At 46.9% G+C, this 13,637-nt stretch overlaps 1 protein-coding gene across 1 annotated transcript in view; it reads right to left on the bottom strand.

Annotated features, from left to right (window-relative positions):
- Positions 1–13,637, bottom strand: part of Ptprh (protein tyrosine phosphatase, receptor type, H) — a 46,564-nt gene that overhangs the window by 21,569 nt on the left and 11,358 nt on the right. The window contains 3 exon segments of the mRNA NM_001191945.1: positions 2,829–3,095; positions 6,350–6,616; positions 9,915–10,181. Of these exon segments, the coding sequence (NP_001178874.1) occupies positions 2,829–3,095; positions 6,350–6,616; positions 9,915–10,181 (801 nt within the window).

The raw sequence follows: 13,637 nt of genomic DNA, 5'->3' as shown, positions 1-13,637 counted from the left end.
CTGTGCACCCAGCACTCAGGAAGCTGAGGCAGGAGGATTGTTACACATTTGAGGCAACAAATGGATACAATGGAATCCCTTGTCAAGAAAAGAAAGAAGGAAAACACAACTATATTGAAACAAATGAAGGTATGCCCCCAAGTCCTACTTACTGCTTTGGAAATCATACGTTCTATGTAGTAAGGAGAGGTTCTAGGCCTTCAGGAGTCTCTGATGCAAGTACTGGGAGACACAACTGAATCTGGGCAGTTCCAGAACCTTCCAGGAATCTATGACGGTCACCTTAGCCAAGACTCCCACCAATGGGAGATATGATGTATGAGCCATCTAACTCCTGTAACCGGGACTTAATGTGGATCAGACATCAAGCAAGACAAAAGTTCTTATATGTACAATTGGTCCTGACCACCACATGTGCTGGGATCAGGTATCTCAGAAATCATGGAGGTGACTAAGGAATGGCTGGTCCAGCTTGAGTCCTATGCAATCCCTGACATTGCCTAGAAACCCAGAGGCTGGAGAGCCTCCAGACCTAGGATAGAAATGATTCCTAATGATATTCTGTAAATCCATAAATTGTCATAAGAGGGGCTTGACCCAGCAACTAATGGAAACAGATGTAGAGACCTACAGCTAAACATTAGGTGGAGGTCTCTGAATCCTCTGGAAGATGGCAGGAAGAATGGTACGATCTAGAAGGACTAGGAAACACCCCACAGAGTCACCTTAGGAGGGATCGAAGGGAATCAAGAGACTGAAGAGACAACCAGGGAACCCACAAACGCCTGACCTGGGTCCTCTGCTATGTTACAGTTGTTACCTGGATCTTTCTCTGGCTGTCCTAACTGTTGGAGTAGGGGCTCTTTCTCACTCTCTTGCCCGCTTTAGGAACCCTTTACTCCTACTGTGTTGCCTCTTCCAGCCTCAATATGAGGTGAGTGCCTAGTCTTACTACAGCTTGATATGCCATCTGTGGTTGATATCCATGAGGGGACCATTCTGTTCTGAAGAGAAACAGAGGTGCAATGGATGGAGAGGCGGGAAGAATGTGAGGGCCTGGAAGGAAAGAGCTGGCGGAAACTGTAGTCTGGATGAACAGAGAAAGGAAAAATGAGGCAGAGAGAGAGATGGAAAGAGAGTAGAAAGGAGAGAAAATCAATGTAAGTAAAAAAAGTCTCTCATGAACGTCAATGTTTCCTCTCTCTTCCTCTGTTTTAGACTGGACAGAGGAAAGCAAGGCTTAAATATCTGTCCCCATTCAAGTTGTCCCACCTTCCTGGAAGTTCCCAACCACCCTCCCCTACCTACCATTAAGGGCAAAGGCATCAGACACCAGCCAAGAGGCAGGAGAGATGGGGTAGCAGGTAAGAGCACCTAGATGTCAGTCCCCAGCACTCCAAGGTGTCAACACTATCTGATAAATTCTGAGAAATCTACTTCTTGCTCCTTGGACAATACATGCACCTGTACACTTGCACACATGCACGTAAAGGTCTCAAAGATATAAAGTAAAGTAGATACATTCTTTTAAGTATTCCATTCTGTGGTACAACCATTCTGGAAATCAGTCTGGAGGTTCCTCAGAAAATTGGACATTGAACTACCTGAGGACCCAGCTATACCTCTCTTGGGCATATACCCAAAAGATGCCCCAACATATAACAAAGACACATGCTCCACTATGTTTATGGCAACCTCATTTATAACAGCAAGAAGCTGGAAAGAACCCAGATTCCCTTCAACAGAGGAATGGATACAGAAAATGTGGTACATCTACTCAATGGAATATTACTCAGCTATCAAAAACAATGCCTTTATAAAAGTCATAGGGAAATGGATGGAACTGGAAAATATCATCCTGAGTGAGGTAACCCAATCACAGAAAAACACACATTGTATGCAGTCCTTGATAAGAGGCTATTAGCACAAATGCTTGAATTACCCTAGATGCACAAACACATGAAACTCAAGAAGGATGACCAAAATGCGAATGCTTCACTCCTTCTTTAAAAAGGGAACAAGAATGCCCTTGGGAGGGAATAGGGAGGAAAAGTTTAGAACAGAGGCAGAAGGAACACCCATTCAGAGCCCACCCCACAGGTGGCCCATACATATACAGCCACCAAACTAGATCTAGAGATGGATGAAGCAAAAAAGAGCAGGGCGACAGGAACCGGATGTAGATCTCTCCTGAGAGACCCAGCCAGAATACAGCAAATACATAGGCAAATGCCAGAAGCAAACCACTGAACTGAGAACGGGATCCCCGTTGAAGGAATCAGAGAAAGGACTGGAAAAGCTTGAAGGGGTCAAGACCCCATATGAACAAAAATGCCAACCAATCAGAGCTTCCAGGGACTAAGCCACTATCAAAGACTATACATGGACTGACCGTGGGCTCCAACCTCATAGATAGCAATGAATAGCCTAGTAAGAGCAGCAGTGGAAGGGGAAGCCCTTGGTCCTACCAAGACTGAACTTGCAGAGAACGTGATTGTTTGGGGGGGGGTGGTATATGGGGAGAGGATCGGGAGGGGAAGCCCATATAGACCGGGAGAGGGGTTAGGGGAATGTCGGCCCAAAAACCAGGAAGGGGAATAAAAATCAAAATGTAAATAAGAAATACTCAAGTTAATAAAGATAAAAAAATTCCAGTCTGGTGTGATGATGCACACCCATAATACAGGCACCTGGAAGGACTGGCACAAGAGCTGTGAGGTCCAGGTCACTGTGGGCTACATACTCAGAAAATATTAACAAATGGAGACAGGGAGGGGGATGGAACAGGGAGGACGCAGAATCTCAAAGGAAATAGTGTCTGCTCTCACCTGTTGTGGTATTTTTTGTCTCCCAAGTGCTGTAGACGCCATCCTTCTCCACTCTCACAGAGCATTCATATGAAGTCCCAGGATCAAGTCCATCCACAGTGACTCTGGTGTCTTTTGTATGCCGGGTCTCATTTTTGCCATCATATCCGATGCACTGCGCCCAGTAGGTGAGGTCCTGCGAGGAGGAGTTCTCAGGAGGGTCCCAGCTCAGGCTGATGGCGGTCGTGTTCTGACCTTCGACCGTCAGGTTTCTCACTGGGTTTGAAGCTGAAATGGGGACAGAAAGGGAAGTCAGGTGTTGGTCCTGGCCCTCAATTTTCTGTGTCTTCAGAAGCCACGGACCCAGTGGCAGAGCTGGGATGACTCAGACCTAGAAAGCCCAACATGGAAGCCCAGTTTGCCTTGAGCTCTCGGCATGTGGCTGGCTGTCATGAGCATGCTGCTGAGAGTTAGTGCTCAGAGCTCAGAAAAGGTGACCAGTGCATTCCTAAGTCAGAGCTACCAAGGCATGGTGCTGAAGTCTGTGCACCCAGCACTCAGGAAGCTGAGGCAGGAGGATTGATACACATTTGAGGCAAACATGGAACACATAGAAATCTCCTGTCAGGGACACAAGAAAGAAAAAGCAAAGAAATTAGAACAAATGAACGTATGCCCCCAAGTCCTACGTTAGTGCTTTGTAAAATATGAGTTCTGTATAGAAATGAGAGGTTCTAGACCTTCAGGTATCTCTGATGCAAGTACTGGGAGACACAACTGACCTGGGAGGGTCCATCTCCAGAACCCAATGCAATGGAAACTTCCAGGTATCAATGAGGGTCCCCTTAGCTAAGACTCCCAGCAATGAGAGATCTGGATTCTGAACCATCTAACTCCTGAAACCAGGACTTAAAGTGGATGGATCAGACACCAAGCAAGACAAAAGTTCTTATATGGACAGTTACTCCTGACCACCAGATATGCTGGGATCAAGATGGCCCAAGAATTGTGGGAATGACTAAGGAATGGCTGGTCCAGCTTGAGACCCATGCCATGAAAGGAGGCCCATCCCTGACACTGCCTAGAGACCCAGATCTTAGAGGGCCCAGAGACCTAGGAGAGAAAATGATCCCTAATGATATCTGCTATATTCATACACTGGCAGCTAACCCAGTTGACTTAAGAGATGCTTGACCCAGCAAGTAATGGAAACAGACGTGGAGACCTGTAGCTAAACATTATGTGGAGGTCGGGGAATCCAGTGGGAGATGGAAGGAACGATGGTAGGATCAAGAGGGACCAGGGACACCACAAGGAAACACCCCACGGAATCAACAAACCAGGGACCAAAGGGGCTCACAGAGACTGAAGAGACAACCAGTGAACCCACAATGGACTGACCTAGGTCCTCTGTAGGTATGTTACATTCATGTAGCTTGATCTCTTTCTGGGTGTCCTAACTGTTGGAGTAGGGGCTCTTTCTCACTCTCTTGCCTGCTTTAGGAACCCTTTAGTCCTACTGTGTTGCCTCTTCCAGCCTCAATATGAGGTGAGTGCCTAGTCTTACTGCAGCTTGATATGCCATCTGTGGTTGATATCCATGAGGGGACCATTCTGTTCTGAAGAGAAACAGAGGTGTGATGGATAGAGAGGCGGGAAGAATGTGAGGGCCTGGAAGGAGAGGACTGGGGGAAACTATGGTCTTGAAGAACAGAGAAAGAAAAAGTGAGGTAGAGAGAGAGAGAGATGGAAAGAGTGTGGAAAAGAGAAAATTAATGTAAGAATACAAAAGACTTTCATGGTTGGGGATTTAGGTCAGTGGTAGAGCATTTGCCTAGCAAGCGCAAGGCCCTGGGTTAGGTCCCCAGCTTCGGGAAAAAAAAAGAGAGAGACTTTCGTTAAGATCAATGTTTCCTCTCTCTTCTTCTGTTTTAGATTGGTCAGAGGAAAGCAAGCCTTAACTATGTGTCCTCATTCACGTTGTCCCACCTTCCTGGTAGCTCCAACCACCCTCCCCTACCTACCATTAAGGGAAAAGGCATCAGACACCAGCCAAGAGGCAGGAGAGATGGGGTAGCAGGTAAGAGCACCTAGATGTCAGTCCCCTGCACTCCAAGATGTCAACACTATCTGATAAATTCTGAGAAATCTACTCTGGCTCCATGGACACTACATGTACCTTTACACTTATACACATGCAGGCAAAGCTCTCACACATGTAAAGTAAAGTAGATACATTCTTTTTAAAATTCCAGTCTGTGGTACAACCATTCTGGAAATCAGTCTGGAGGTTCCTCAGAAAATTGGACGTTGAACAACCGGACGACCCAGCTATACCTCTCTTGGGCATATGCCCAAAAGATGCCCCAACATATAACAAAGACACATGCTCCACTATGTTCATAGCAACCTCATTTACAATAGCCAGAAGCTGGAAAGAACCCAGATGCCCTTCAACAGAGGGAGGGATACAGAAAATGTGGTACATCTACACAATGTAATATTACTCAGCTATCAAAAACAATGACTTTATGAAAGTCATTGGGAAATGGATTTAACTGGAAAATATCATCCTGAGTGAGGTAACCCAATCACAGAAAAACACACATTGTATGCAGTCCTTGATAAGAGGCTATTAGCACAAATGCTTGAATTACCCTAGATGCACAAACACATGAAACTCAAGAAGGATGACCAAAATGCGAATGCTTCACTCCTTCTTTAAAAGGGGAACAAGAATACCCTTGGGAGGGAGTAGGGAGGAAAAGTTTAGAACACAGGCAGAAGGAACACCCATTCAGAGCCCACCCCACAGGTGGCCCATACATATACAGCCACCAAACTAGATCTAGCGATGGATGAAGCAAAGAAGAGCAGGGCGACAGGAACCGGATGTAGATCTCTCCTGAGAGACCCAGCCAGAATACAGCAAATACATAGGCAAATGCCAGAAGCAAACCACTGAACTGAGAACGGGATCCCCGTTGAAGGAATCAGAGAAAGGACTGGAAAAGCTTGAGGGGGTCAAGACCCCATATGAACAACAGTGCCAAGCAGCCAGAGCCTCCAGGGACTAAGCCACTACTAAAGACTATACATGGACTGACCGTGGGCTCCAACCTCATAGATAGCAATGAATAGCCTAGTAAGAGCAGCAGTGGAAGGGGAAGCCCTTGGTGCTCCCAAGACTGAACTTGCAGAGAACGTGATTGTTTGGGGGGGTGGTATATGGGGAGAGGATCCGGAGGAGAAGCCTATATAGACCGGGAGAGGGGTTAGGGGGATGTCAGCCCAAAAACCAGGAAGGGGAATAATAATCAAAATGTAAATAAGAAATACTCAAGTTAATAAAGATAAAAAAAATTCCAGTCTGGTGTGATGATGCACACCCATAATCCAGGCACCTGGAAAGACCGGCACAAGAGCTGTGAGGTCCAGGTCACTGTGGGCTACATACTCAGAAAATATTAACAAATGGAGACAGGGAGGGGGATGGAACAGGGAGGACGCAGAATCTCAAAGGAAATAGTGTCTGCTCTCACCTGTTGTGGTATTTTTTGTCTCCCAAGTGCTGTAGACGCCATCCTTCTCCACTCTCACAGAGCATTCATATGAAGTCCCAGGATCAAGTCCATCCACAGTGACTCTGGTGTCTTTTGTATGCCGGGTCTCATTTTGACCATCATATCTGATGCACTGCGCCCAGTAGGTGAGGTCCTGCGAGGAGGAGTTCTCAGGAGGGTCCCAGCTCAGGCTGATGGAGGTCGTGTTCTGACCTTCGACCCTCAGGTTTCTCACTGGGTTTGGAGCTGAAATGGGGAAAGAAACGGAAGTCAGGTGTTGGTCCTGGCCCTCAATTTTCTGTGTCTTCAGAAGCCATGGACCCAGTGGCAGAGCTGGGATGACTCAGACCTAGAAAGCCCAACATGGAAGCCCAGTTTGCCTTGAGCTCTCGGCATGTGGCTGGCTGTCATGAGCATGCTGCTGAGAGTTAGTGCTCAGAGCTCAGAAAAGGTGACCAGTGCATTCCTAAGTCAGAGCTACCAAGGCATGGTGCTGAGGTCTGTGCACCCAGCACTCAGGAAGATGAAGCAGGAAGATTGCTACACATTTGAGACAAACATGGAACACATAGGAATCACCTGTCAAGGACACAAGAAAGAAAAAGCAAAGAAATTAGAACAAATGAACGTATGCCCCCAAGTCCTACGTTAGTGCTTTGTAAAATATGAGTTCTGTATAGAAATGAGAGGTTCTAGACCTTCAGGTATCTCTGATGCAAGTACTGGGAGACACAACTGACCTGGGAGGGTCCATCTCCAGAACCCAATGCAATGGAAACTTCCAGGTATCAATGAGGGTCCCCTTAGCTAAGACTCCCAGCAATGAGAGATCTGGATTCTGAACCATCTAACTCCTGAAACCAGGACTTAAAGTGGATGGATCAGACACCAAGCAAGACAAAAGTTCTTATATGGACAGTTACTCCTGACCACCAGATATGCTGGGATCAAGATGGCCCAAGAATTGTGGGAATGACTAAGGAATGGCTGGTCCAGCTTGAGACCCATGCCATGAAAGGAGGCCCATCCCTGACACTGCCTAGAGACCCAGATCTTAGAGGGCCCAGAGACCTAGGAGAGAAAATGATCCCTAATGATATCTGCTATATTCATACACTGGCAGCTAACCCAGTTGACTTAAGAGATGCTTGACCCAGCAAGTAATGGAAACAGACGTGGAGACCTGTAGCTAAACATTATGTGGAGGTCGGGGAATCCTGTGGGAGATGGAAGGAACGATGGTAGGATCAAGAGGGACCAGGGACACCACAAGGAAACACCCCACGGAATCAACAAACCAGGGACCAAAGGGGCTCACAGAGACTGAAGAGACAACCAGTGAACCCACAATGGACTGACCTAGGTCCTCTGTAGGTATGTTACATTCGTGTAGCTTGATCTCTTTCTGGGTGTCCTAACTGTTGGAGTAGGGGCTCTTTCTCACTCTCTTGCCTGCTTTAGGAACCCTTTAGTCCTACTGTGTTGCCTCTTCCAGCCTCAATATGAGGTGAGTGCCTAGTCTTACTGCAGCTTGATATGCCATCTGTGGTTGATATCCATGAGGGGACCATTCTGTTCTGAAGAGAAACAGAGGTGTGATGGATAGAGAGGCGGGAAGAATGTGAGGGCCTGGAAGGAGAGGACTGGGGGAAACTATGGTCTTGAAGAACAGAGAAAGAAAAAGTGAGGTAGAGAGAGAGAAAGAGAGAGAGAGAGAGAGAGAGAGAGAGAGAGAGAGAGAGAGAGAGATGGAAAGAGTGTGGAAAAGAGAAAATTAATGTAAGTATACAAAAGACTTTCATGGTTGGGGATTTAGGTCAGTGGTAGAGCGTTTGCCTAGCAAGCGCAAGGCCCTGGGTTAGGTCCCCAGCTTCGGGAAAAAAAAAGAGAGAGACTTTCGTGAAGATCAATGTTTCCTCTCTCTTCTTCTGTTTTAGATTGGTCAGAGGAAAGCAAGCCTTAACTATGTGTCCTCATTCACGTTGTCCCACCTTCCTGGTAGCTCAAACGACCCTCCCCTACCTACCATTAAGGGACAAGGCATCAGACACCAGCCAAGAGGCAGGAGAGATGGGGTAGCAGGTAAAAACACCTAGATGTCAGTCCCCAGCACTCCAAGGTGTCAACACTATCTGATAAATTCTGAGAAATCTACTCCTGGCTCCTTGGACACTACATGTACCTTTGCACTTGTACACATGCAGGCAAAGCTCTCACACATGTAAAGTAAAGTAGATACATTCTTTTTAAAATTCCAGTCTGTGGTACAACCATTCTGGAAATCAGTCTGGAGGTTCCTCAGAAAATTGGACGTTGAACAACCTGACGACCCAGCTATACCTCTCTTGGGCATATGCCCAAAAGATGCCCCAACATATAACAAAGACACATGCTCCACTATGTTCATAGCAACCTCATTTACAATAGCCAGAAGCTGGAAAGAACCCAGACGCCCTTCAACAGAGGGAGGGATACAGAAAATGTGGTACATCTACACAATGGAATATTACTCAGCTATCAAAAACAATGACTTTATGAAAGTCATAGGCAAATGGAGGGAACTGGAAAATATCATCCTGAGTGAGGTAACCCAGTCACAGAAAAACACACATTGTATGCAGTCCTTGATAAGAGGCTATTAGCACAAATGCTTGAATTACCCTAGATGCACAAACACATGAAACTCAAGAAGGATGACCAAAATGCGAATGCTTCACTCCTTCTTTAAAAGGGGAACAAGAATACCCTTGGGAGGGAGTAGGGAGGAAAAGTTTAGAACACAGGCAGAAGGAACACCCATTCAGAGCCCACCCCACAGGTGGCCCATACATATACAGCCACCAAACTAGATCTAGCGATGGATGAAGCAAAGAAGAGCAGGGCGACAGGAACCGGATGTAGATCTCTCCTGAGAGACCCAGCCAGAATACAGCAAATACATAGGCAAATGCCAGAAGCAAACCACTGAACTGAGAACGGGATCCCCGTTGAAGGAATCAGAGAAAGGACTGGAAAAGCTTGAGGGGGTCAAGACCCCATATGAACAACAGTGCCAAGCAGCCAGAGCCTCCAGGGACTAAGCCACTACTAAAGACTATACATGGACTGACCGTGGGCTCCAACCTCATAGATAGCAATGAATAGCCTAGTAAGAGCAGCAGTGGAAGGGGAAGCCCTTGGTGCTCCCAAGACTGAACTTGCAGAGAACGTGATTGTTTGGGGGGGTGGTATATGGGGAGAGGATCCGGAGGAGAAGCCTATATAGACCGGGAGAGGGGTTAGGGGGATGTCAGCCCAAAAACCAGGAAGGGGAATAATAATCAAAATGTAAATAAGAAATACTCAAGTTAATAAAGATAAAAAAATTCCAGTCTGGTGTGATGATGCACACCCGTAATCCAGGCACCTGGAAAGACCGGCACAAGAGCTGTGAGGTCCAGGTCACTGTGGGCTACATACTCAGAAAATATTAACAAATGGAGACAGGGAGGGGGATGGAACAGGGAGGACGCAGAATCTCAAAGGAAATAGTGTCTGCTCTCACCTGTTGTGGTATTTTTTGTCTCCCAAGTGCTGTAGACGCCATCCTTCTCCACTCTCACAGAGCATTCATATGAAGTCCCAGGATCAAGTCCATCCACAGAGACTCTGGTGTCTTTTGTATGCCGGGTCTCATTTTGACCATCATATCTGATGCACTGCGCCCAGTAGGTGAGGTCCTGCGAGGAGGAGTTCTCAGGAGGGTCCCAGCTCAGGCTGATGGAGGTCGTGTTCTGACCTTCGACCCTCAGGTTTCTCACTGGGTTTGGAGCTGAAATGGGGAAAGAAACGGAAGTCAGGTGTTGGTCCTGGCCCTCAATTTTCTGTGTCTTCAGAAGCCATGGACCCAGTGGCAGAGCTGGGATGACTCAGACCTAGAAAGCCCAACATGGAAGCCCAGTTTGCCTTGAGCTCTCGGCATGTGGCTGGCTGTCATGAGCATGCTGCTGAGAGTTAGTGCTCAGAGCTCAGAAAAGGTGACCAGTGCATTCCTAAGTCAGAGCTACCAAGGCATGGTGCTGAGGTCTGTGCACCCAGCACTCAGGAAGATGAAGCAGGAAGATTGCTACACATTTGAGACAAACATGGAACACATAGGAATCACCTGTCAAGGACACAAGAAAGAAAAAGCAAAGAAATTAGAACAAATGAACGTATGCCCCCAAGTCCTACGTTAGTGCTTTGTAAAATATGAGTTCTGTATAGAAATGAGAGGTTCTAGACCTTCAGGTATCTCTGATGCAAGTACTGGGAGACACAACTGACCTGGGAGGGTCCATCTCCAGAACCCAATGCAATGGAAACTTCCAGGTATCAATGAGGGTCCCCTTAGCTAAGACTCCCAGCAATGAGAGATCTGGATTCTGAACCATCTAACTCCTGAAACCAGGACTTAAAGTGGATGGATCAGACACCAAGCAAGACAAAAGTTCTTATATGGACAGTTACTCCTGACCACCAGATATGCTGGGATCAAGATGGCCCAAGAATTGTGGGAATGACTAAGGAATGGCTGGTCCAGCTTGAGACCCATGCCATGAAAGGAGGCCCATCCCTGACACTGCCTAGAGACCCAGATCTTAGAGGGCCCAGAGACCTAGGAGAGAAAATGATCCCTAATGATATCTGCTATATTCATACACTGGCAGCTAACCCAGTTGACTTAAGAGATGCTTGACCCAGCAAGTAATGGAAACAGACGTGGAGACCTGTAGCTAAACATTATGTGGAGGTCGGGGAATCCTGTGGGAGATGGAAGGAACGATGGTAGGATCAAGAGGGACCAGGGACACCACAAGGAAACACCCCACGGAATCAACAAACCAGGGACCAAAGGGGCTCACAGAGACTGAAGAGACAACCAGTGAACCCACAATGGACTGACCTAGGTCCTCTGTAGGTATGTTACATTCGTGTAGCTTGATCTCTTTCTGGGTGTCCTAACTGTTGGAGTAGGGGCTCTTTCTCACTCTCTTGCCTGCTTTAGGAACCCTTTAGTCCTACTGTGTTGCCTCTTCCAGCCTCAATATGAGGTGAGTGCCTAGTCTTACTGCAGCTTGATATGCCATCTGTGGTTGATATCCATGAGGGGACCATTCTGTTCTGAAGAGAAACAGAGGTGTGATGGATAGAGAGGCGGGAAGAATGTGAGGGCCTGGAAGGAGAGGACTGGGGGAAACTATGGTCTTGAAGAACAGAGAAAGAAAAAGTGAGGTAGAGAGAGAGAAAGAGAGAGAGAGAGAGAGAGAGAGATGGAAAGAGTGTGGAAAAGAGAAAATTAATGTAAGTATACAAAAGACTTTCATGGTTGGGGATTTAGGTCAGTGGTAGAGCGTTTGCCTAGCAAGCGCAGGCCCTGGGTTAGGTCCCCAGCTTCGGGAAAAAAAAAGAGAGAGACTTTCGTGAAGATCAATGTTTCCTCTCTCTTCTTCTGTTTTAGATTGGTCAGAGGAAAGCAAGCCTTAACTATGTGTCCTCATTCACGTTGTCCCACCTTCCTGGTAGCTCAAACGACCCTCCCCTACCTACCATTAAGGGACAAGGCATCAGACACCAGCCAAGAGGCAGGAGAGATGGGGTAGCAGGTAAAAACACCTAGATGTCAGTCCCCAGCACTCCAAGGTGTCAACACTATCTGATAAATTCTGAGAAATCTACTCCTGGCTCCTTGGACACTACATGTACCTTTGCACTTGTACACATGCAGGCAAAGCTCTCACACATGTAAAGTAAAGTAGATACATTCTTTTTAAAATTCCAGTCTGTGGTACAACCATTCTGGAAATCAGTCTGGAGGTTCCTCAGAAAATTGGACGTTGAACAACCTGACGACCCAGCTATACCTCTCTTGGGCATATGCCCAAAAGATGCCCCAACATATAACAAAGACACATGCTCCACTATGTTCATAGCAACCTCATTTACAATAGCCAGAAGCTGGAAAGAACCCAGACGCCCTTCAACAGAGGGAGGGATACAGAAAATGTGGTACATCTACACAATGGAATATTACTCAGCTATCAAAAACAATGACTTTATGAAAGTCATAGGCAAATGGAGGGAACTGGAAAATATCATCCTGAGTGAGGTAACCCAATCACAGAAAAACACACATTGTATGCAGTCCTTGATAAGAGGCTATTAGCACAAATGCTTGAATTACCCTAGATGCACAAACACATGAAACTCAAGAAGGATGACCAAAATGCGAATGCTTCACTCCTTCTTTAAAAGGGGAACAAGAATACCCTTGGGAGGGAGTAGGGAGGAAAAGTTTAGAACACAGGCAGAAGGAACACCCATTCAGAGCCCACCCCACAGGTGGCCCATACATATACAGCCACCAAACTAGATCTAGCGATGGATGAAGCAAAGAAGAGCAGGGCGACAGGAACCGGATGTAGATCTCTCCTGAGAGACCCAGCCAGAATACAGCAAATACATAGGCAAATGCCAGAAGCAAACCACTGAACTGAGAACGGGATCCCCGTTGAAGGAATCAGAGAAAGGACTGGAAAAGCTTGAGGGGGTCAAGACCCCATATGAACAACAGTGCCAAGCAGCCAGAGCTTCCAGGGACTAAGCCACTACCAAAGACTATACATGGACTGACCGTGGGCTCCAACCTCATAGATAGCAATGAATAGCCTAGTAAGAGCAGCAGTGGAAGGAGAAGCCCTTGGTGCTCCCAAGACTGAACTTGCAGAGAACGTGATTGTTTGGGGGGGTGGTATATGGGGAGAGGATCCGGAGGAGAAGCCTATATAGACCGGGAGAGGGGTTAGGGGGATGTCAGCCCAAAAACCAGGAAGGGGAATAATAATCAAAATGTAAATAAGAAATACTCAAGTTAATAAAGATAAAAAAAATTCCAGTCTGGTGTGATGATGCACACCCGTAATGCAGGCACCTGGAAGGACCGGCACAAGAGCTGTGAGGTCCAGGTCACTGTGGGCTACATACTCAGAAAATATTAACAAATGGAGACAGGGAGGGGGATGGAACAGGGAGGACGCAGAATCTCAAAGGAAATAGTGTCTGCTCTCACCTGTTGTGGTATTTTTTGTCTCCCAAGTGCTGTAGACGCCATCCTTCTCCACTCTCACAGAGCATTCATATGAAGTCCCAGGATCAAGTCCATCCACAGTGACTCTGGTGTCTTTTGTATGCCGGGTCTCATTTTTGCCATCATATCCGATGCACTGCGCCCAGTAGGTGAGGTCCTGCG

This window comes from Rattus norvegicus, chromosome 1 (genome assembly GCF_036323735.1).
Source record: "Rattus norvegicus strain BN/NHsdMcwi chromosome 1, GRCr8, whole genome shotgun sequence".
NCBI lineage: Eukaryota > Metazoa > Chordata > Mammalia > Rodentia > Muridae > Rattus > Rattus norvegicus.
This window is presented reverse-complemented; position numbering and strand designations above follow the sequence as displayed.